Genomic DNA, 23,328 nt, shown 5'->3' with positions numbered 1-23,328 from the left:
AAAATTATCAAACACACTCTATTTTTTGTGATACAAGTCTACAAAAAAAATGAGCTAAAAATTCCAATTCTAAAAAGTCTCTACAAAAATGAGCTAAAAAAATCGAATTCTAGGTTTTGAATTTATCTTTTTATATTCATAGTACATAGTATATACACTATAAATTTTTGAATTCTCATGTGAGTGAAAAAAAATTTAGCTATTACCATAATGAAATCTTACTTTGTATACAAAATCTATTTTTGTAATACAAGTCTATTTTCATTTTGCTAGGGGAGAGAGTTAGGAGTAGGCTTGGTTTTACTTTGCCTTGACATTTAACTGTGTTGACCATCTGAAAGGATCGTAATGATTGGCCAAACCGGTTGAGGTTGGGAAACTTGTGGATAAAATTCTTGCGTGTGGAAGGGGTCTCTGGCTTTGTTTCTTCTCCTTGGTGGTGGTGTCCTATTTATGGTTGTAGCCTTGTTGTTGCTTGGGGTGTTGGCATTTCAAGGTTGTTAAGGTTCTTTTTTCTATTTTCATACACTACAAATTTTGAGATTTTGAATGTTTAATATCTTTTGTTGTTCTTTAACTTGGATGTCTTTAACAAAATAATCCTTAAATTGTATTTTTCTAACAAATTGATCATTAAAGTAGTAATTTTTTTTATCTAGAGATGAGTGAGTCTCGCACAAGATACGGCCATAGCCAATTCCTAACCTCCTAAAGGCAGTTGCTAATAATAAACTTTTATTGGGAGACGTGGCAGTTAGTTTCATCTGAATAACATTTAGAAACTTGCCACGTGTTCTGTGTTGGACACTTGTGAAGAATATAGAGGTTCATGAATATCTATATAAAGACAAGTTTTCCCTCAAAACGTTCAAACTTGAAACTGACCCAATAGAGAAATAAAGAAGAAGTTGGAGAATTTTTCGATTTGTGATTATTATTGAGAGTGAAAATGCAGGCAGCAAGGAAAGCAGTTGAGACCATTAAGGAAACAGCAGCCAACATTGGCGCATCTGCCAAGTCTGGCTTGGAAAAGACCAAAGCCACCGTCCAGGAAAAGGTTTTCTAATCATTTTTCTTGTTAGAATCTTTTTTGTCAACATGTTCTTTATTATCATAATCGGTAATGTTGAAATTTACCATCCTTTTTTGTGAAAAATCAATGATGTTTCCTATGATCAATATTGATGTAGAAATTTACAATTTTTTTTTGTGAAATATTGTTGATTTTTAAGAAAGGAAAATGTGGGCTTACTCATGAAAGTTTATATTTATTTTTACAGTTATATTCAAGTATGATTTGAATCCCATAAAAAAAAAAATAGGATGATTTGAAAGCTTCTTATATATTATGATGAATCTGTCAAAAAAAGAATTATGTTGATGACTATTTTGGTTCACTTTGGTTATTTGGGCTATGGATTTAAACCAAAATAATTGATATTTTATTCAAGGATAATTTATTATACATGTTTATACAATAATATCAATGATTAATTTGTTTATCATGACTCTAATTGATGCAATGTATAGAATGTTTTACAGAGTGAGAGAATGAGTGCAAGTGACCCAATGCAAAAGGAAATGGCAACAGACAAGAAAGAAGAGAGGATCCACCAAGCAGAGATGGAGAAACAGGAGGCACGTGAGCATAATGCTAAAATGTCTGCAAGTGCTGTTGGTCACGTGACTGAGGGACACCCCCACACCCTCACCACCACTGGCCCTGCCACTGAAACTGCTACTGGATACTCCACCATTGGTGACTATGGATCTGGACAATCATTGGCCACTGACCACTCATCAACAATTCCTGGGCACGGGCACGGGCACGGGCATGGGAATGAAGAGGTTGTGATGGGCTCACACCCAATTGAGACCAACACTGGAATTGGTGGCACAACCAAGTCTCATAATGTTCATGTGCATGGAACTGCCCCTGGGAGTGGACCTACTACTAATAATTAGTTATAAGTTTCAATGTTCATCTGTGTTGTATTAATTAATTAGGGTCATGCTCATGGCTTATGTTGTTTCTGTTTATTAAATCTCTATGTTCGTGTACTAATGCTAGTTACACGTTGTTTGTCTCTCTATTTAGATTTAGATATGGGACCAAGTGTTGTACAAGTACATGGTACATCTTGTACCGTAGTAAAGTTATGTCTGTTTCTTGTTTCATTAAATAATTGAAAGTGTGGTTGTGATGTTTACGGTTTTTAAATTTTTATTGCAGTTGATATCGGTTCTTCATTTAGTTTGTTTGTTTTAAACATCTAATTTTAGTTTTAGTTTGCTTTAACACGTAAATAGAATATGTCGATTTAAACTTCTAATTTTACTTCAATAGCCAAAAAAAATTATGAACAAAAAAAGTTTTGTTGTTCATCTCACAAGGAAAATGTTGTTTCTTACGGAATACCCAATGAAGAATAACAGCCCTTGATTTCCATTAAAGATGGAAATAATAGTTTTAACTTTTTAACGTATTCTTGCCTATCCTCGTAAAATATAGCAATCATCATCTCAAAAAAGAGATTTTTTTTTTTTTAAAGTTATTTCAAAATAATTGGTGACGGTTAAATTTTTAAGTAGAAACAGTCCACGTCAACTTAAAACTGCTAGTTAGATCCTTCTCTGTTTAAATCAAATTTGTATGCATTCTCATCTTTGATCTTTGAAACTACGTTTCAGCTTTAATACTTTCAAAAGAAACTGAACACATTTAAGCTCTAGTATGTAACAGACATAATCTAGAAAAGAGGCAAGTCAATGTAAATAGTAAAAAACTCAATGTACCATTTCTAACATAAAATGGTGATAATCACAGGCTAAATAAGAGACTCAAGAAAGACTTTGGAAGGATGGTTATGGGAGACACAGAAATGCAAACGATATGTGGAAATGAAGGTGACTGGTTTGTTTTGTTCTCTTCATCTCTATAACAAATATTCATATCTCTACTCATCTTTTAATTTTTCGAGTTTAGATCTCAAAAATGGTTGTACAAATATCATTCTTCTTTTTTCTATCCCGACACCCAGTTTTATTGTTGTAGGGTCTGCATTTTAATTTGTAAGAGATGATTCTTTTAAAATGTTATTTAACATTGTCATTTGTAAAAACTGAGAAAATGCAGAATAGTTTAGAAAGACTCCAAAAAAGTGAGATCCTCAATGTTGATTTCAACACATGCCATTGTTATCTCCTCAAGCACTAGTTACCGATCCATCCTAGAAATATAATTTTAACAAGTAACACTTTTAAGAGGTGAAAATTAGAGAAAATAGCAAACCAAAAGTCTCATGGTGTCCGCACCTTGGGTTCATCATACAAAACAACATGGATAGAGAACGTTTATCAAAGGTTTCAAGCAAGGTGAGAAATGAAGGAGTATTTTAAAAGCATTTTGTGAAACAATATCAATTTTACCAAGATGACATCATAGATGACTATTAGAAGAAGACCATACAAGACAAATACAGAAGGAAATTAAAGGTTTAGACATATAGAAAGGTTTTAACAAGCATAGGTTAGAAGAAGAGAGACCAAAGAACACAACAAGTTTAAGCGTCCGGAAAAACACTCTAGATATTATTTTACGTAGGAAAAAAATAGTAGGCGTTATCTAATCCATGTAACCAACTTCATTTAATGGAAACAAGTTGTTATGCTAGTATTCTCTCTAATTGAGTTTTGTAATAAAAAAAACTTACGAGCAAAGCTAATATTGTGAAAGCCATATATAAAGGAAAAGTAGTAACAAACAAAAGTAGAAACCCATTTGCAACAAACAACAATAAGTCGCTTCGAAAATAAACTTGATAACAGTAAAACTATGACATCAGAAGTCATGTCAGTACCACTACTAAGTAGCAATCCACAACAATAAGATTAATAATAATATTATTAATAAACAATAGTAGTAATAGCCCTGGCTAACAAAAGAAGAAAAAAGTACACCTGACCAAGGTCAATTTTAGATTCCTATCTTTCGCAATTCAGCGGCTCCATGGGCAAAGTGACATCTTTCTCCAAATGTGCAGGATCCTTTAGCAAAATTCTCACACAGCTTGGTCTTGATGTTTCTTCCAGGTGCGGCTGGGCCACCACCAGCAGGAGCACCCAGGGTGGATTTAGGTGGGGCAGACACTGATAGAGTCAAAAGCAAATCTTTTACCATGTTACTTGCTTGTGCAATTTGATCAAATGTTCCCTCAAGTTCAATGTTTCTAAGATTTGGGTCAGATTCATGGTCTCGAATTGAAAATTTGACTCCTGTTTGGCGACATATCTGCTTCGAGTGCACACCACCCTTTCCAATGATAGCTCCAGCCAAAGAAGCTTCTACACTGATCTTGGCAGTGGAATTGGCACCAAAGCTAGTACCGCCTAGACCAGAAGGAGCCTCAACTCGACCAGGCATACGACCAACATTTGTAGGTGCCATTGGACGGTGATCATCAACTGATGGAGCAAAAGGTTTACCGAGTTCCCATTCACCATGGGCAAAATGGCACTTGTCACCAAATTTGCAGCCTTCAGCAGAATTAAACTTGTTACATATGCGGCTTTTAACAGCAGAACCATTGTTAGAGACTGGTGGTGGGGCGGCAACATTTCTAGGAGGTGCAGCAGGTTTAAGATTCATCATCTGGGCAACGGCATTATAACCACCGGGAACATGATGTGAGAAGTGACAACCCTCACCAAATGGACAGCCAGCAATGCTGCAAAACAAGAAAACATCATGGCATAACACAATGAGATCATCATCATACCAAAGTATTATTGTTATGAAAATAAATGCAATCTTCCCCTTTTCATTTCCTGTTAACTACTATCAAAATAAACATAGTAACTAAGTAACTTCCACCTTAAGAAGAATATAGGAATGTAACACTATATATCTATTCTCAACTGAGTTAACAAAATATGAAAAGACCAAGTTAATCCGCAACTGCATCAGAGCAAAGCTTAAAAAAAGCAACTCTACATCAGAGCAAGCCCAAGTGCCCAACAGTTGAAAATTACACATGGAAGCAATGATCTATGTTGGCTTATAACCAGTCAGATAATGCGGATCAGAACAATGACTATCGGAATGTTATTTGTTAGCTTATGGCCACATATCAATGGCTATAACAATTGGTTTTCTTTCAGAGGGAGGGTTAAATTGATGAACCATATCGTATCCACCAAAGGTTAGATAACACACTACACTATAAGTTAATTCATAGAAACCACACCATATATCATTGCCTATAATATGCTACAAGAGATGAGAAAAACCAATGGTAGGTTTCCAATGGGATTTTAGTTGATGAAACCAGATCAACTCATGGTGTCTGTTTCAAATAGTTGTAAGAGCCCTTGTACATGATGCAGAAGTCTTTAATTGATGCAACATAACAGGTGATTAGACTTGACTGTGGTGCTAGTGTTAAAGAGAATGTTAGTATTAAAGAGAGTTGGAGTAGCACCTATTGAAGAAAAGATGGCTTAGCTGGTTTGGGCATATAGTGAGGAGAGTACAACAGTAGGAGGGAAGAGGCAGAGGAAGACCAAGAAAAACTAAAGGAAAGAACAGGACCAGAGCAGTGGAAACAGCAGATTAGCTACTGCTCAAAAGAACAACTAAAACACTGCAATGGTAGAGAACAAGCACAAAGAACCAGATTTATGTGAACAAAACACACAGCATAGACTCGTATTCCTAATATTGAACCTTCTACCAAGAATTCCGTATTTCTTAATTGACTAAACAAATCATTGCAAATGCACATCAGTCCTACGTAAACACAGAACAAGCAATCAAAGGTAAGTCCCAAACAAAATTTACAGTCGTAAAGGATTTTTATATCTTCAATACCAATGCTACAAAGCTGATCAGGACGCAACCATCGCTCTGGAGCAAAGGGGAAGAAAGATTTTAAAAATTACAATCTGGTGAGAGCGGTTTAAAATAATGAACAAAATCTTGATCAGATATACCTCTAATGTTTTACCAAAAGCTTGATAGAACTACTTAGTTGAAGTAATAGGGGGACAGATGCATAAACAAAGTTCTCTCTTGAAAGTATGTTACAAATCCATGAAGTTATCTTTTAGACACAGACGCATAATTTGGACAAAATACCTGATCCAACCATTTTATTATCTTGTAAATAGCTTACCAATTGGAAGGTGGGTTCATCAAGAATAGAACAGATTAAAGCTGATAAGTCATTATTAAATGGAAAGCAAGATTTACAGTAATTAAGGAACAGTGTATTGTGAGAAAATTAATCAATTATCTTTGATTTAGTGTTCCCATTGCCATGGATCTTCCTGCAATTTATTATCTTTTTCCAACTCCATTAATAAACCATTATTCTGTTACAATTTGATTAGATCAATGAACAATATGTACCTGTATAAAGCTTAGAATACCCAGTTAAGATGCAGAATTAGATAATTTAGTTTTACGAATTATGACAATTAAAACGCTTAATTCAAAATATTTGTTTAGATAGGAATAGATTAGAACCTGAAAAACTTGGTACAAGGCTTCGTTTTGCTTCCTACACCAGTTGAGTCCATTTCTGTTGCAAAACATTAATTATCTTTTCTCAGTTAATGTCCTCTAAATTATTAAATGTAGTACACATTATTTCAAAAATCTTATTCTTTCTTTTAAGTAATAATATTTTTTGAATTAAAGAAAGTAACTATATCAACCTTCAACTCAGGGTCATGTGAAATTTTTCCACCTGTGCTTCCAATTGAAGCAATCATCCTAAACTTTGAACACTCTCTGATACACAACTCTGTTGCAATTACGGTTTAGAATTTTGGGTTTAGGTTTCTTTTAGATAAAGGTAATTGGCTTTGATTTGATGTATATGGTGTTTAAAACGAGGTTTTTTTTATAAAGTTGTTGTTTTTCAGTTTACAATCTATTCATTACGAGTGAAAAAACCATCGATAGCAAATTCCAGTGACTACTTCGACAACAGAGTTTCAGAGGGTATAGCTTAAACAGTTTTTTAAGTTCAGGACGCTAATTGCTTTAACTAAAGAAGCATATTTGCTTCAACCTATGAAGCATGGACACTCCTCGGATTAGGCGTGTCCAGGTGTCCGACACTGACGCGACACCGACACTTGTAATTACACTAAATTATGTAATTTTCTCAAATTATTAACAAATTATTAGCAGTGTCCGTGTCGTGTCCGTATCTGTGCTTCATAGTTCAACTAAAGAAGCATATGGTGAATTTCACATAACCATGACAAGCATAGAGCAATAACAATGAAGTGTATTTCACATAATAAGCAACAAAAAAAAAAATTACAATTTTATTTATATGGAAATTTTTAGCAAAATAAGCAAAAATATCATGTATATCCAAACAAACATAAATCCAACAACTAAATTTAAAAAATAAATAAATAAAGTGTATCTTCTTATTATTGTTTCTGAGATTTAAACAAGTATTGCAAACAAGTTTCAAGAATCACAAACACCTTTCAAATTCAAGAACACAGAAAATAAATAAATAAATAAATAAATAAAAAGTTTGAAGAGGCGAAAAAGAAACCTTGTTTGGTTTTCTTGACGGAGCCATTAACAGCAGCATCAACCCTCCCTCGTTTGCGGGCATCCATTGTAGTAAGAGAAAGGAGTAGATCGAGATCCAAAGAAGAAGAAAAAGTGAAACGAAACCCTAACCCTAGATAGAGATAGAGAGCTTGAGAGGCAAAACCCTAACCCTAACCCTAACCGTAAGGATGAATTGAACGGAGGAAGATGGGGTTTGGAAAGAGATGAGAGAAGCGAAGGCGATAGAAGAGAAGAGAAGAAAGGTTCCAAAAAAAAACACAAAGCAGCAAAAGACACTGAGGATAATATTATTTATAATACTCTTCCAATCTTAAATTTTGTTTTTTTTTTTTTTAACTCAATCTTCTTAAATTTAGTTTATAAAAAAAACAAATCTTAATTAATTTTATCATTATTAAAAAAAAAACTAATTTTATACTGTACTAAATATTGATGATATTGGGTCAAAAAAAAAATATTGATGATATCGATTCTATTTTTTCAAAAAATATTAAAATATTTATTGTTCTATATAGATTTTATTTTATATTTATGGAAGAGATTTATTTATTTATTATTTTATTTTTATGGAAGGGATTTATTTATTTTGGTAATGGTTTTATTCTCATTAATGGATTATACATTAAAAAAAAGTCATAATTACTTTGTATATTTTATTTAAATGTCCTTGTGAGCTTAATTCAGTTGGTAGGGACAATGCATAATATATGCAAAATTTTCTTTCGTGGTGGCAGGAGTTTGAACTTCAGACCTTTGCATATATTATGCATTGTCCTTACCAACTTAAGTATGATTATATTTACTATATATTTTAAATTAAATTTGAATTGAGATTTTGTTTTTTTACAAAGAAATTTGAATTGAGATGTTTTTTTACAAAGAAATTTGAATTGAGATTATTTGATATTTAGTTTGTTGAGATTGATTTAATGATTTGATTCAAATTTAAATTAAATTATTGGCTTAATTGCACTTTTAACCCTACACTCTCTCAATTGTGTGATTTTGACCCCCTGGTTTATTATGTGCGATTTTAGCCCTAAGTTTATGCCCTTTCTGATGTCGTAGTCCCACTCAATTTTACGCTTATTTGGCTTCTTTTATGATGTAAAGAAAATAAAACGCAAGCACAATAGAGTAAATTTGCAATGGTGTGTGCGTATCTGCTACGTTTTTTTAGGAACTTTCTCGAATACTTATTATTTTTCTCATTTATTTCTTTTGAAAATAATTTTATCATTATTTATTTGATAGAGTTACGAAAATTTTGTCATAAAATTACCAATTTATAGAAAATATTCCGAATGAATTAACTTGTTTTTATTGGATTTAAGAATGGCAAAAATTTCAACTTATTCTAACCGGTCCTAGTTTTTTAGTCATAGAAATGTCAACTTTTCTTTAATCTCTATTCTTCTTCATCCGACCGAGATGTGTAGTTTTGCGTCATTTTTTGTCTTGTGATCACCACTCTACGCTGTCTTTCAATTCGTTTATCCAAATAAGAGTTACTCATATAGTTTTGATTGTTTGTGATTTAGGATCATATGAGTGTTTCATATTATTTCATATTTAAGAATGTGGAATTCAATAATGAAGCATATTTAACTCAAAACGGTTTTAGATAGCTATCTCCCGCATAAACATACCATTGAAGATTCAAATTCACTATAGTGTGCAAGTAATTCAACAACTACATAATGATGAGTTCCTGATGACCTAAAACACTGAGATCATCACATTGAAATAATAGAAAACACACAAGTAGTTTACATATCACATTTTCATCCAAAATTTTAATTCAAATTGAATAATATTATGATTGACATGCATAAATCAATAGAAAATAATTAATGATTGGTATTTCATGATCATAAAATATATGAATATAGATCACATTTTAGAGAGAGAGAGAGAGAGAGAAAGATTATGGCAGAATGATTAGCATGAGAGAATGGGCAGGAGATGATCCAAATCCAAAGAATGGAAAAGCATATGAAAGTCTAAGATAATTAATATGTTGAGCAATAATAAGTTGATAGTTAACATTCAAATAATATTCCTGTCAAAAAAAGACATTCAAATAATATCAACATTTTTAACTATTATGTTGGATAATTACATTTTTTAACTTTTGTCTATTATTTTGGCGTCTTCTAGGAATGTTGATGGATAGTGTTGAGAGCTTCAATGATGTACTTACTAGGATATGGCAACATGAGTCAGGGACAACTAGTTACATTTGCTATGACCAATTGAAGCTTGTGGAAGAAACGCAATCTTAAATTACTGGAGAACTAACATGAACCGGTCGATAATGTGTTGCAGCGTCAATTTTGAATTTTTCACGGATTAAAGCAAGCGTGTTGAATCAGTACGAGTGCAAATGCTATTAGCCAGGCCAAGAGTAATATCAGATGGCGACCACCGCCGCAAAAATAAGTCAAATGCAGCATAGATGCGACAATCTTTGCGGCTGATCAAAGCTTAGGCATAGGTGCGTGCCTCCGTAATGCAACATGACAATTTTTGGGAGTTATATGCAGCGCTGTCATGATAGCTACAAAGACAGAATGTTGGAGGCTTAAGAGGACACTTGATTGGTTAGATAAATCGGAACACCACAACTCATATTGGAAATGGATTGCAGACTATTTCTTGATGATGTCAATGAGGACGCAAGATTGCAAAACTCTCCTCTTACGTCGCAATAATTACAAAGTTGTGTTTACTAGACGTCAAGCAAATGGTAGTGCTTATGCTCTTGCAAGGGCAACTTTATCTTACGCTTCTCACAGTGTTTTTTATTTAATTCAACGTTTTATTGCTAATGAAATGCCTTAAACTTGTTTGTGTAAAAAAAAAAAAAACTTGTTTATTATTGTTTCCGTTCATTGACATATAGTCATTATCATTTTTTGAAGTTATTCGTCGAATTAATAAATAATATTCCCTCCGTTTTAAAATGAGTGTCGTTTTAGGTGTTTACACACATATTAAGAAATGCAATGATTAAAAAAAAAAAGAATGGTTATTTTACCAAATTATCCTTATTAACTATTGGTTAGTTTTAAAAGTAATACTTTGAAGTAGTGTGCAGAGTATTAATTGGAGGGTACAATTGAAAAGAAAAAGTTATTATTGTATTGGAAACTGAAAATGACATTCATTTTGAAACAATTTTTTTTGGATAAAGCGACACTCATTTTGAAACGAACAGAGTATAAGGAAGATTTCCACCTAACTGCTTGAATATCACAGTGGACTAGTTAAACAATCATTTGTGATTAGATTGGCTAGATTTTTTAATTAAGCAAAAATAAGATGGTTCTTCTAGTGTGAGGTTTCAATCATTCAGTCATGAGAGAATGAGAGAATTGTCCTCATCATTTGTTCAGAAGTACACTATTGGACTACTCATTTAGACTAAATAAGCTCCTTTGAAATTGTACTTCCGGAGGAATCTGTGTTGCTCTATTTGTTTCAACCGTACCTCCATATGTTTTCCTCTTTGATGTAAAATATTTGCTTTTTTACTTCTCCTTCTTTTGTTCATGTTGTGTCTTTTGCAATTTTGGATTGATTCTGTTTGGCTTTGATGCCTCTGTCAAGTAAAGGACATTAAAATATAGTCAAGTAAAGGGCATTAAAATTTTGCAAATCCAAAATACTCTCCGTCCCAAATTATAAGTTATTTAGAGAGAAAAAATTGTCGTAAATTATAAATCTCTTAGTGTTACATTTTCTATTATACTCATAACTATTTATTATTCCCCTCTTTTCTTTCAAAAAAAAAAAATTTACTCCCCTCTTTAAATTCTTTAATTTATATTTTCCATACAATCTATTAAGGACAATAATTGTAAAATAATTCATAATATCTATTTCCTATACAAAATTAATTAGATTTTTTATTATGTGTAAAATGTCCGAAACTTCTGATAATCTCCTTTAATATAAGAAAAGAACATGTTGTGGAAAATCTAATTATGCCCTTATCCCTTTTTAATGCAAAGGTGTCAAATTTTGGGGTAAATCTGGTATTTTTTCTTACATATGTGGAAAACTTATTAATGCCCTTGTCCCTTTTTAATGCAAACATCTCAAATTTGGGGGTAAATCTGGTCCTTTTCCTTAAATTTCTAATATGATGACATCACTTAACTAAAACATCAATTAAAAATATCATTATTTTCACTGTTTTCTGGTTTACTTTATTTGCACATGTTTCCAACGACAGACATCACTAAACTAAACTTATTTTTGTACTCTTTTCTACTTTATTCAATATATGTCCATTCAAAAATATCACACTTCTCAACCAGTAAAACCTTTTCAATTTCAATCCTTCTACAAAATTTTGGCTCTCAAATTTGAAATTCAAATTTCTTTTGCTCATACAAAAGTTTCCCACAAATTTCATTCTTTCTTCACACTATTTATCCCTTTTTCAGTTTCTTTTTCTCTCTACATCTCTACATCTCTTCATTTTCCTCCTCCCTTTGTATCTTAAACTCCAATATCTAACTGTTGATTGTTTTTTTATGCAGAAAACTTGAAAGATTTCCAACTCTGCAAAACCAAGAAGGAAACGGGTAAGTAAATGACAATAACACCAATTTTTTAGAAAGACATGCATTCTTCATTATTCTATTATTTTGTTCATATGTTCTTTAACATACTACCATGTTTTTCTTGCTTAGGTTCTTCAACTATATCATTATGAAAATTATACAAAACGATTTGAACAGAATCCAGAAGCAAAAAAGATGCAATTAAACACTCCAACAACTGAAAATAACATCTATAATTTCTTCTGTAAAATATATTATATGTTCTTTTGTAAGAAAAAAATCCAGATCAACTTATTAACAAACTACATGTATAAATAAATGACGAGGAAGAGAGTTACCATACCTTTATGTTCATATTCATTATTTGCATATTTTGTCTTGAAATGAAGTTCTTGACTCTCCAACAAATGTTCTGCCAAATAAAATAAAATTTCTGTTAATCCAAGGCTCTCTTATTCTCTCATTTCTTTCAACTCCATTTTAATTTCTCTCACTGCAGAAAAAATAAGAACACGAGCAGGAAAAGAGAACATGGACAGGTAAAAGAATTTATTCCTTTCCTCTTTACAAAGCTATCAAATGGTTCTTAGAATAATCATTTTTTTTATTTCTATCTTAATTTTTTTTATTTAACAAACTACACTTTCATGTTCAAACTTATCAACATAACATACAAGGCAAAATAAGAAAACGTGGCAATAGGAAAGATAATGAAGTGGGAATTTAAAGAAAAAATAAATATCCAAAAACAGTCCTAACATAATTTTACAATTATTATCTCAACAACAAAAAAAGAAAATCTAAATAAGTAATGGATCTTTAAAAAGCACAGCAGAAAAAGATAAGTAACAAACATATTTCATACAAAACATCTCATTTGTATCTTCTTTATCTTCATTGCAAACATGGCCGTGGATCTAATATTTTATCAATGATTGACAGAAAAGGGAGGTGTTATCAGATGATATGTCAATGGAGAGAGGAAGTGTCCGAATTGAGATGAGCAATAAACTGGAAATTATAGATTTTTCTTTGCTGTTACAGTCATTGAAGATTCTAGATCAAAGCTACAAAAAAAGATTGATGAGCTGATGTTCTGACTTTCTAGAGAGTATTGATACTCTTAGAAAGAATCTATGTTTTTAGTTGGCCTAAATATTATTTATATTTCTTTATACAAAAAATTGAGGTTTATTGAAAGAGAAAATTTATTAAAAAAATCTGTTATATATTAAAAATCTGGTGTCTCTGTGTTATTATTTATACAGAAAAAAAAGTTATCTAAAAGAGAAATTTTTGAAAGAAACAAAACCTGTGATAAATTTAAAGTTTAATCATAAAAATAATAAGAATTGACTATTGAAAGAAAAAAACTTTTTTTTATTTGCAAAGAAAAATATAATTCATCTGTAAACAAACCTACTTAGTTCTTAAACAGAAAAGTCTTCATTTTTTTTTCTTCAGAAAAAGATCAAAACTGCAGTTAATTTGCAATAAAAAAAAGGCTTTTTTTATCAAAGATCCAGAACAGAAGAATGCCAGTAGTATTAGATCTAAAAAACCCTAAAACAGGTTCATAAATATACAAAATAGTATTCTTACATCTCTTGAAAATACGAGAAAATCACATCAAATTCCATCTTCTGAATGTTATTGTTGCATGTTTGATGACGAAACTGAAGCTAATTGTTGTTGTGGTTGTCTCCAAAAAAATACCTCTGGCCTTACTTTTTGTGGGTTTTGTTGTGGATGTTTAGGGTAAGCAAAGTTTTGATTTTTGCTGTGGAGGCTCACGGTGGCCACAAAATCGGAGAAATAAAAAGGGCGTTTTATACAGAATTGAGAGATTAGTTTAGTGGTGGTGGTGGTGCATCCAAACGGTGGCAGGAAATCTCATTTTTTAAAATGAGAAATTCTCAAGAAATTTCCTTTTGAAAATCTAATTTGATAGAAAGAAAGAGGAGAATGAGGTGATGAATAATATGTAATTTTTTTTTAGTAAAGGTCGCCGGAAAGATGTAGATCTGGTCGGATTTGTTGGTCGCCGGAAAGATGTTCATGGTGGAGAAGAGAAAGATATGGATGGTCTCAGGAGAGAGAGAGAGAGAGAGAGAAGGGAAATATGTGAGGGATGGGAGACGTGTGAGGATTTTGTTAAAATTAAACAAATTATTAAATAATATTAAATAAATCATTCAAAAAAAAATATTAAATAAATAAAATTATGTGAGACATGTGAGGATTTGAGAGTGAATAGAGAGAGAGTGATGATGGAATACGTGTGGTGTGGCAAATAGCACTAGAACATATTTCCAATTAATTAATGGGAAATGTTAACCAGTGCCCCCGGTGCACTGGTTAAGGATGCTAAAAGAAGAAATTCTAAGTCAAAAAAGATATTTTTTAAGCTTTTAACGCATTGATTACACAACTATCAATGCATATATTACTATATTTGCTTTCTTAACCAATGCCCCGGGGGCTCTGGTTAACATGACCCTTAATTAATTAATGGGACAATCAATTTGGTTCATTCTTAAATTAATTGTTAACTTTATTAATATTTCAAAAGTAGTATTTGTCAAAATTTTCTCAATAAAATCTATGTGTTTTTGTCATACAACAAGTTACTTAATTGATAAATATTTTACAAAAACAAAGGCTATTTAGAAAAATCAATTATTAGGGTATATTTTACTTAAAGACAATTATTTTAAGATGGATGGATTATTAAATAAAGTTAAGAAAAATCAAACAGGGGTCTGAGAGCATAATTCATCATCGTCGTAATTGAAAAAATCAATTATTGGGGATAACTCAATATCACTTTGTAAATTCATTGAGCAACTATATCATTTTGTGATAAATATAAACTAAAAGTATATTAATCATCCAATAAATCTAAAATATTATCACAACTAATAATAATGATCGAAGGAAATGCGCTACTAAACACATATTCATTCATGATATGAAAATAATTATCTAACACAAGAAGTGGATAAACTGGTACTTATTAATCTAACATGTGATATCAATTCTAAAATACACATGATAAGTGGATATTGAATAAAATTTCGTAGATAACTTAAATGAATTAGAGAAGTGACCATTGAATAAAGTTTCATAAGTAACGTATATGCACGAGATAAGTGCACCTCACTAAAATGTTCTGCTAAAATGTTTCTTCTATCTATAATACCACCTCACTTTATAAGAAAGGGATAAGTTGACATTTAGAATATCGCTTTATTTCAATTATAAAATAATATTGGACCCTCATCAACTAAAATGCATGGAATAAGTGGGCATTGATTGGTGCATGATAGACATGGGAGAAGCAGGATTGACTAATATTTAAGAATTATTTCAAATGCTTAAGATAAGTTGTGTCTTACTAAACTAACCTTGAATGACGGGATAAGTTGTCATTTATACAAAAATCGTTCCTTCTAAAGCGTTTATATTATTTAGAATATCACCTCACTTCAATATTACAATTATATTGAACCCTTATCAACTAAAATGAACAGGATAAGTGTACATTGACAAAAGGTCCGTAGATAACTGAAATGCATGGGAGAAGTGGGAATCGACTAAAATTGAAGTAAAAACTCATATACACGGGATAAATTGTCACTAGCTAAACTAACTTTGATACATCAAACAACTTCAATATAAACATGAAAATAAAGTCACATATAAATAAAATTTCTAACTGAACTAAAATGTTAAAAATAAGTACTATACACGGGACATGTTGACATTGATACACGAGACAAGGTCTCATTGATATAAAAAATTCTTCCCGCTAAAAAGTTTCTACAATTTAGAATATCGATTTACTTCAATTATACAATAATATTGGACCCTCATCAACTAAAATGCATGGAATAAGTGGGCATTGATTGGTGCATGATAGACATGGGAGAAGCGGGATTGACTAATATTTAAGAATTATTTCAAATGCTTAAGATAAGTTGTCTCTTACTAAACTAACCTTGATTGACGGGATAAGTTGTCATTTATACAAAAATCGTTCCTTCTAAAGCGTTTATATTATTTAGAATATAACATCACTTCAATTCTAAAATGATATTGAACCCTTATCAACTAAAATGCATGGGAGAAGTGAGATTGACTAAATTTTTTGAAATTAACTCAAATGCACATGATAAGTTGTCATTGACTAAACTAACTTTGATACACGGTACAAATTGTTAGAATATTGATCTCACTGCAGTTCTTTAATGACCAAGCTAAAACGTTTATATAATATTAGAATATCTCCTCACCACAGTTCTTTAATGATATTGAACCCTGATCAACTAAAACGTGTACTATAAGTGGGTATATACTAAAGTTTCAGAAATTACTAAAATGCATGAGAGAAGTTGGCATTAATTAAATAGAAATATCATGCATGAGACAAGCTGTCATTAATAAAATGCACTAAAATGTTAACATTGATTAAACTAAATTATCATGCACTTGAAAAGTTTTAAGTGATCCTATTTCAGAATTAACTTAAATGCACGGGTTAAATTGTAACTAACTAAACTAATACTGACACACGAGACATGTTTTCGTTGATACAAGGTTTATAATAATTATAATACACGGGCCATGTTGTTATTGATATAAATTTTAGAATAATTTAAAGATAAAATCAATTGTAAAAACCAAAAACTACAAATTGTAGCTTCAAGTAGAATCAATTATACAAGCAAAATCAATTCTACTTTAAATCATCCAAACATCATAAAATCAATTATACAACCTTTGGAATCACTTTTTACCCTTTAGAATTGAAACCAAACACATGCTTATAAAAATATAAGAAACACACGGGATCAAGATTTGTGAATGGTAAATATAAAAAACACGGGACAAAAATTTATGAATGATAAATATAAAAAGTACATAACCAAGATTTGTTAATGATAAATATAAAAAATACGTACCAAAATTTGTGAATGATAAATATAAAAAAAAAAAGGAACCAAAATTTCTGAATGATAAATTACAAAAAGCATGAGACCAAAATTTGTGACTTATAAATAAAAAAAAAACACGGGACCAAGATTTGTGAATGATAAATATATAAATCATGGGACCAATATTTGTGAATAATAAAAATTAAAAACACGGGACTAAGATTTGTGAATGATAAATATAAAAATACAGGACCAATATATATGAATGATAAATATAAAAAATTATGGAACCAATACTTGTGAATTATATATATATATATATATATATATATATATATATATATGTTATTATATTCCATATATGCTAATTAATATATTCGTAAAAAATTCTATGATGCAGAATATAACTACAAGATTAGGGCCTTTGTGGAATAAATTCTGTCGAACCAATTTATTTCAACCAGGTTGCAGAATTAGATTTAAATTTTCAATCAACAATAGTTATGTTTGTCATGTTTTTCGTATTTAATAATATTTAATGTAATAATTTTTTTTTTCAATTTTATCTACCGTTGTATTATATATTATGCTTTTTGATATTTCCAACCGAGTACTGTATTCTTATTGTAACCAATGTTTCAATGTTTATTTCAATTTTATCTATCTTTACATGCATCCCTACAACAACAATATAATCACTAGATAAACTTTAGTAAATAATCAATGTGATAATGGTAATTCACATATAGTAAGTCACATATGCATTTAATTTTAATTGATAAAACTATAAATGCACCCGTGCGTCAGCACGGGTATTTTTACTAGTTTGAAAGGAAAAAGATTGGTGAACACCCTTCTCCATACCACTCTTCCATACACCCCTTATGTGGCAAGGGTATTTTTGAAATTTCACACAACTTTCTCTTTCTCACCCTCTTCTCTCTCTTAGATCTCCCTTTCTTCTCCCTCTCAACCGTGTTTGAAGGTCTCAATCTCACAAACCCTCAGAGCCACAATCGATTCAAGGTCAACATCATCTTCTCTCGCAATCTCAGAGCCATAATTTTCATCTTTTATCTTATTCTCTCGCAATCCAAGCACGCAAGGTTCTAGGGTTTGCAACAACTCATCAGCTACGACAAGATTTTCGGTAAGATTCTGATACCCATTTTCTTTTTTATGCATTGAGAAGTTGAATCTTCATTTTCAATTCAAGAGATTCAAATTAAACAATACACCATTGTTAATTTCAAGTTTAAACATAGAAATCATTATTAGTTCAGAAGATTATGCTGTGATGGGATCGGATCATTGGGGAAACATGAAACAGGGAGAGATGTTGTAATTAGTGATACTCCACAAATGTAAGCGTATTGAGTTGGGTGACCAGACATGAAGTTTGTGCGTCGCACTGTATTTTTCTGTTCCTGTTTTGTTCGCTACTTTGATGTCTCTACTCCTTTTTCTTCAGCACAGATATTTAGTAGTTGGGTTGTTTACTTGTAGTGTTTTAATTTTAAGGGTTTTAAGAAGTTTTTTAAGGGTTTTAAGAAGTTATGTCTTTTAGCAATTAGGTTGTTTTCTTCCAGGAAGGGGACCTCGGTGCCAGTGCAATGGTTAGAGTTATATAGTCATGTCATTAGGTCATGGGTTTCAGTCATGGAATTAGCCTTTGCCTATAATAGATTCATAATCACAATTGGTTTGGCCATTCTATGAACTCCATTATAGTTTGAGTTTTGCATCACTATGATGTTCTTTTCCAAGAACTTATGCCATCATATGTTGAGTTTTAAAATTTTCTGAGGATGATTTAGGGTTGTGTTTTCTTATCAGTCTTATTTTATATGCATATATGAATATGTTGAATTATGGTTTTATATTATTTGGATAGGATCTTACTATACAAGTTATAAACCCCGTTCTCAAATTTATTTATTTTTTGTGCAGTGTTGGCCACTTCCCTATAAAACGTGTTATGAACGACTGTCCCTATAAAACGTGTTATGAACGACTGTACCTGTTTTCTTTAGTCTTTACTTTATTTCTGAACTTTAGCTTAGAGTAATGTAAAACATGGTTTTCAAAATTGTGTTTCCTTGCAGGCAGTATTATCAAATTTTGAGCTCTTATAAATAAAATGTGTTATCAACAATCGCACCTGTTCTCTTTAGTATACTTTGTTTCTAAACTTTGGTGTAGAGTAATGTGAAGCATGGTTGTCAAAATTGTGTATCTAGAGGAATACATATCTCGTGGATTTGCGAACCGTAAAGGAAAACCTTCTCAATAAAATAACTACGAAGCACGAACCAGAGAAATTGGGTTTTGTCGTCGGGTTGTCGTTCACTTCGTAGGCTTTCACGTCACCATCACACCATACAATATGCTTTTGCCATCGGATTTTGCTCCTACTTCACTTTCTCAAGGTAAAGACTTTTATTTTCCTCTAAAGTTTATTCATCTGAAGCTTCAGTTATTTGTTTATAAGAATAAAAAAATTACTTGAAATAAAAAGGAGATTCATTCGATTTTTGTTGAATGTTGTTTGGATTGTTTGCTCATAAGGTTTTTGTGTTTATGATTCATTTTAATTATAAATTTTGTTAAGTTTTATTTGATGTTCTTGATGCCTTGTTATGATTTTTGTTGAATGTTGTTTGGATTGTTTGCGATTTGGATTTTCTTTAATCTTTTGTTTGTTACTAGTTGATGATCTAACACAACTATTGATTTTTCTAGGAGTAAAGCGTGCAAATTTATTGATCTATTGATCTTTTATTTCCTATTTGATATTTGTATAAATATATGAGCATGTATATTTCAAAGATGCTTCTCACAGCCATAGAAATAATAATCCTTTATTAGTTAAGGGTGTGAGAGGTCATACAATCTTACTTGGATATTAGAGATTAAATTTAAGAAAAACTGGTCATGATTATTCTATATAGAATTGAATGGTAAAAGGTTGTTACTTTCACCTCTCTTACAGGACAACATTGGAAAGTTGGCTAATGGTGCAATTTCAACTTTTGTGAGTGAAGTTGGAGGGGCTGTAATCCATGGAAATGGTCTCCCCATGAATTTTTATGTTGATATGTCTATTTCTTTTCTTGCAACTGCTCATGTTAGTGTAAGTCTCTCATGTTAACATAAAAGATTAGGTGTGTTATCTGTGTTAATGTGCTATCTTTAGGATGAATATCAAAAACAAATTTTATATTTCACGTTCAGGAATATCTTGAGGAATATGTTGGAACCGTGAAGAGGAGAACCATATTGTATCAGGTACAGTACAAACTGAAAAGAAGCTTCAATTTAGGTTGTTGTCAATTGTCATGACTTGATATACCCAAGGTGAAAGATAAGAAAGATCTTGGAATCATGAAAGTCAAGGTTTTGTATTACGAGTTTAACAAAGAGGAGGGATTGGTTGTACTAGAAGAAAAGATGAAGAGTGTATGGGAAGGACCATAACATGATATAGTGGCTCAAGAAAGAATGAGTGATTCTTTGATAATTGACAGATTTCTTTGTAATGTTTTGACTTGGATGTGTAATATTAAGGTATTGTAAACATTCCTTATTTATTGTAAATCAATGGGAAATTTATCACTGAAATATCAAAAGATATAGATTCTATGTTTCTTGAACTCTTAATATCATGTGAAATAGTGATAAAGACAATTTGGTCATGAAAATAAAATGTGGTTACACCTTTGTTAAAAAATGGTTAAACGCAGATCATTTTTGGATAGTTTTCCTAAAGTCAGTCAATCAATGAAGATCATTCACCTCACTTTATTATCATCAAACAATGAGTAAATAGTTTAAACTCGAATACATATATCGCCTTAAAATGCCTTAAAATGATATTGTTTTCACTACATTTTATCACTTTTGATATTTCAGTGATAACTCACCTTAAAATAATATTGGTTTCACAGGAAAATTATGTATAACCAAATATTTGAAGTGTGTAACCACAATTTTACAAAGGTGTAACCATGTTTTTTTTCTTTCATGTGTTTAAACCAATTTTACAAAGGCGTAACCATTTTATCGAACGCATGATCTCATTTGATCACGCCTAAAGACGGACAAGTTCTAATTTATGAAAAAATAATGGTCACGTATTTGTAAAAATGTGGTCATACTGACCATATATTTGGCTAGTTTATATTTCCCAGATGTAAATAATCTCGTTTAAGGCGAATCGAACGCATGATCTCATTTGATCACTGCACTAAAAGCATTTCCAACCATAAATAACCTGTTTTACAATCGGCTAGTTTATCACGCCTAAGGACGGACAAGTTCTAATTTATGAAAAAATAGTGGTCACACATGTGTAAAAATGTGGTCATACAGACCATATATTTGGCTAGTTTATATTTCCCAGATGTAAATAATTTCGTTTTAGACGAATCGAACGCATAATCTCATTTGATCACTGCACTAAAAACATTTCCAACCATAAATAACTTGTTTTACAATCGGCAAGTTTATCACGCCTAAGGACGGACAAGTTCTAATTTATGAAAAAATAGTGGTCACGTATTTGTAAAAATGTGGTCATACAGTTAAACCCAGATCTGCATCAACAGTTCCACCTTCTGTATCAATGACGGTGACGACGTCGGAATAGAAAAACCCAGAAATTAACAGATTTAACAAAAACCCAGAAATTAAACCAAATTAAACTCAAAACTTAAACCCACGATCTTCTAAGTGTTTCTTTTGATTCAATCTTCTATTTGTTGAATGCTCCATAAACATATCACCAACATTGATTTTGATTAGAGGGTTGACATAGATGCAGATGGAAGAATCACCGAGGAAGAGATAAAAGATGTATGACCCTAATTCAACAATAATGTAAAACCCTAGTTCAACAAATCCATCGCCTTTACCATTGTTGCATTCTATCATAAATAAATCGGAGTCCCAACTAAACTCAACTAACTCGCCGAAAATTGCATCCGGAGTGACAGATCTGGATTTCCGAATTTGGTTAAGAAACTCAGGTTCAGGAGATGGATCTTTTGAATTTGTATGTGGAATCCATGGATTCATCACCGGTGTTGAAGAACTTAGAAGCATTGTTGTAAATTTGGTTATGCTGATGAATCTGGTTTTGTTTTTTTACTCTTGTGCTGTACTATTTATGGATTTTGTTGTGGAAGCAAGAGAGAGAGTGGGGATATTGATGAAGAAAGAATATGGTTTTTTTTTTTTTTGAAAATAAAAAATCTGGGTGCTTAGAAGAAGAAGAAGAACGTGAAAAGAGAGGAAAGAGAGAATGGTTGGAAAGAGTTGTGGGAGTGTGGGCCCCACATTGCCACATGTCATATTTTTGTGTGGAGGTAGGAGGGTGTTTGCCACGTTAGGGTGTTCACCTATCAGGACTCAATTTGAAACGGAGTACTACCTAAAGTTATATTGTCTTGCACCAAAATATTGTAAAGTAAAGAACATCAAAATTTTACTTTCTTTTCTTCCTTTTTTTTCTCGTATGCTGCACTGGTCTCTTTAACGCATGCAGCATTTTCGTTCTCGGTTGACATAAATTTTAGTACCATATTAGCAATATATGCGTGTGAACAAATACACGCAAACCAAAATTTGGAATAATATACTAGTAATGCTAGCAAGTAATAATACACATTTTAACATATTATTTTTTATCGGTTAAAATTCTCATGAGTTCGACTAAATTTATATAGGATCCACATGATTTAATGAGATATATGTGAATTTTAATCAATTAAAGAGTGTGTTAAAATATGTGTTAATATATATGCATAAGCAAACAATATTTATCTATGTTTGCACTTTTTTTAAATTAACAAAAAATAATAATAATTTATATTTATAACTATAATTTCTTCCTTAAAAAAACTATAATTTCTTATTCTAATTTTTTTTAGTGATTTCATATTCTAATTTAACTCTAGGATCTTCGATTCATAATTTTTAAGACATAAAAAAAAAACTATAATTTCTTATTAGTTTATAATTTTAGATTTAATGGGAGGACATGGAGAAACGCTAGGTGCATAAATAAAATATAGATTCTCTCAAAAAAATAATAAAATATAGATTGGTTTTTGATCAGGCAGCAGGCAAAGCAAGTAGAACCACGTTCGTGACAAAGTCGTGAAGTTTATTGTCGTGACATATAACATTGCTCTTAATTTCCTTAATGTTGTCC

The 23,328-nt window shown here is 31.4% G+C and overlaps 2 protein-coding genes and 3 long non-coding RNA genes across 6 annotated transcripts; 3 read left to right on the top strand and 2 right to left on the bottom strand.

Moving 5' to 3' along the window:
* Window positions 1-278: 278 nt before the first annotated feature.
* On the top strand, window positions 279-2,221 carry LOC146955217 (11 kDa late embryogenesis abundant protein-like). Of its 2 annotated transcripts, none has more exons than XM_085720725.1 (2): window positions 279-1,057; window positions 1,543-2,221. In XM_085720725.1, the coding sequence occupies exons 1-2, from the start codon at window positions 950-952 to the stop codon at window positions 1,963-1,965; spliced, it is 531 nt and encodes a 176-aa protein (XP_085576851.1). In that variant the 5' UTR covers window positions 279-949; the 3' UTR covers window positions 1,966-2,221. The 2 variants fall into 2 exon arrangements, with proteins under 2 accessions (XP_085576851.1, XP_085576845.1); XM_085720719.1 differs by having other exon boundaries at window positions 865-1,057; window positions 1,531-2,221.
* Window positions 2,222-3,780: 1,559 nt separating this feature from the next.
* Window positions 3,781-7,867, bottom strand: LOC146955216 (zinc finger CCCH domain-containing protein 31-like). Its single transcript, XM_085720712.1, has 3 exons — window positions 7,581-7,867; window positions 6,527-6,581; window positions 3,781-4,727 (listed from the first exon to the last, which is right to left on the bottom strand). Exons 1-3 carry the CDS (start codon window positions 7,645-7,647, stop codon window positions 3,977-3,979), a joined length of 873 nt encoding a protein of 290 aa, XP_085576838.1. The 5' UTR covers window positions 7,648-7,867; the 3' UTR covers window positions 3,781-3,976.
* A 3,983-nt stretch (window positions 7,868-11,850) lies between these two features.
* Window positions 11,851-17,939, bottom strand: LOC146955214 (uncharacterized). Its single transcript, XR_015016527.1, has 3 exons — window positions 13,780-17,939; window positions 12,521-12,589; window positions 11,851-12,175 (listed from the first exon to the last, which is right to left on the bottom strand). It is a non-coding gene; the product is annotated as an uncharacterized LOC146955214 (long non-coding RNA).
* LOC146955215 (uncharacterized) lies at window positions 12,073-13,271 on the top strand. The gene is made up of 3 exons (XR_015016529.1): window positions 12,073-12,198; window positions 12,677-12,716; window positions 13,120-13,271. It is a non-coding gene; the product is annotated as an uncharacterized LOC146955215 (long non-coding RNA).
* A 2-nt stretch (window positions 17,940-17,941) lies between the features above and the next one.
* Window positions 17,942-20,760, top strand: LOC146955213 (uncharacterized). Its single transcript, XR_015016522.1, has 3 exons — window positions 17,942-18,264; window positions 20,107-20,247; window positions 20,349-20,760. It is a non-coding gene; the product is annotated as an uncharacterized LOC146955213 (long non-coding RNA).
* The last annotated feature ends 2,568 nt before the right edge of the window (window positions 20,761-23,328 follow it).

This window comes from Medicago sativa, chromosome 1 (genome assembly GCF_051527215.1).
Source record: "Medicago sativa cultivar Bolivia chromosome 1, Bolivia_mono, whole genome shotgun sequence".
NCBI lineage: Eukaryota > Viridiplantae > Streptophyta > Magnoliopsida > Fabales > Fabaceae > Medicago > Medicago sativa.
This window is presented reverse-complemented; position numbering and strand designations above follow the sequence as displayed.

Bases quoted from the DNA above. Each gene is read 5' to 3' on its own strand.
- LOC146955216 (XM_085720712.1), bottom strand. From the start codon at position 7,647: ATGGATGCCCGCAAACGAGGGAGGGTTGATGCTGCTGTTAATGGCTCC. The intron at 6,582-7,580 runs GTTTCTTTTTCG...GTTTTGCAACAG, and splicing joins CGTCAAGAAAACCAAACAAG to AAATGGACTCAACTGGTGTA. The intron at 4,728-6,526 runs GTTCTAATCTAT...CTTGTTTTGCAG, and splicing joins CCTTGTACCAAGTTTTTCAG to CATTGCTGGCTGTCCATTTG.
- LOC146955217 (XM_085720719.1), top strand. From the start codon at position 950: ATGCAGGCAGCAAGGAAAGCAGTTGAGACCATTAAGGAAACAGCAGCC. The intron at 1,058-1,530 runs GTTTTCTAATCA...TGCAATGTATAG, and splicing joins AAGCCACCGTCCAGGAAAAG to AATGTTTTACAGAGTGAGAG.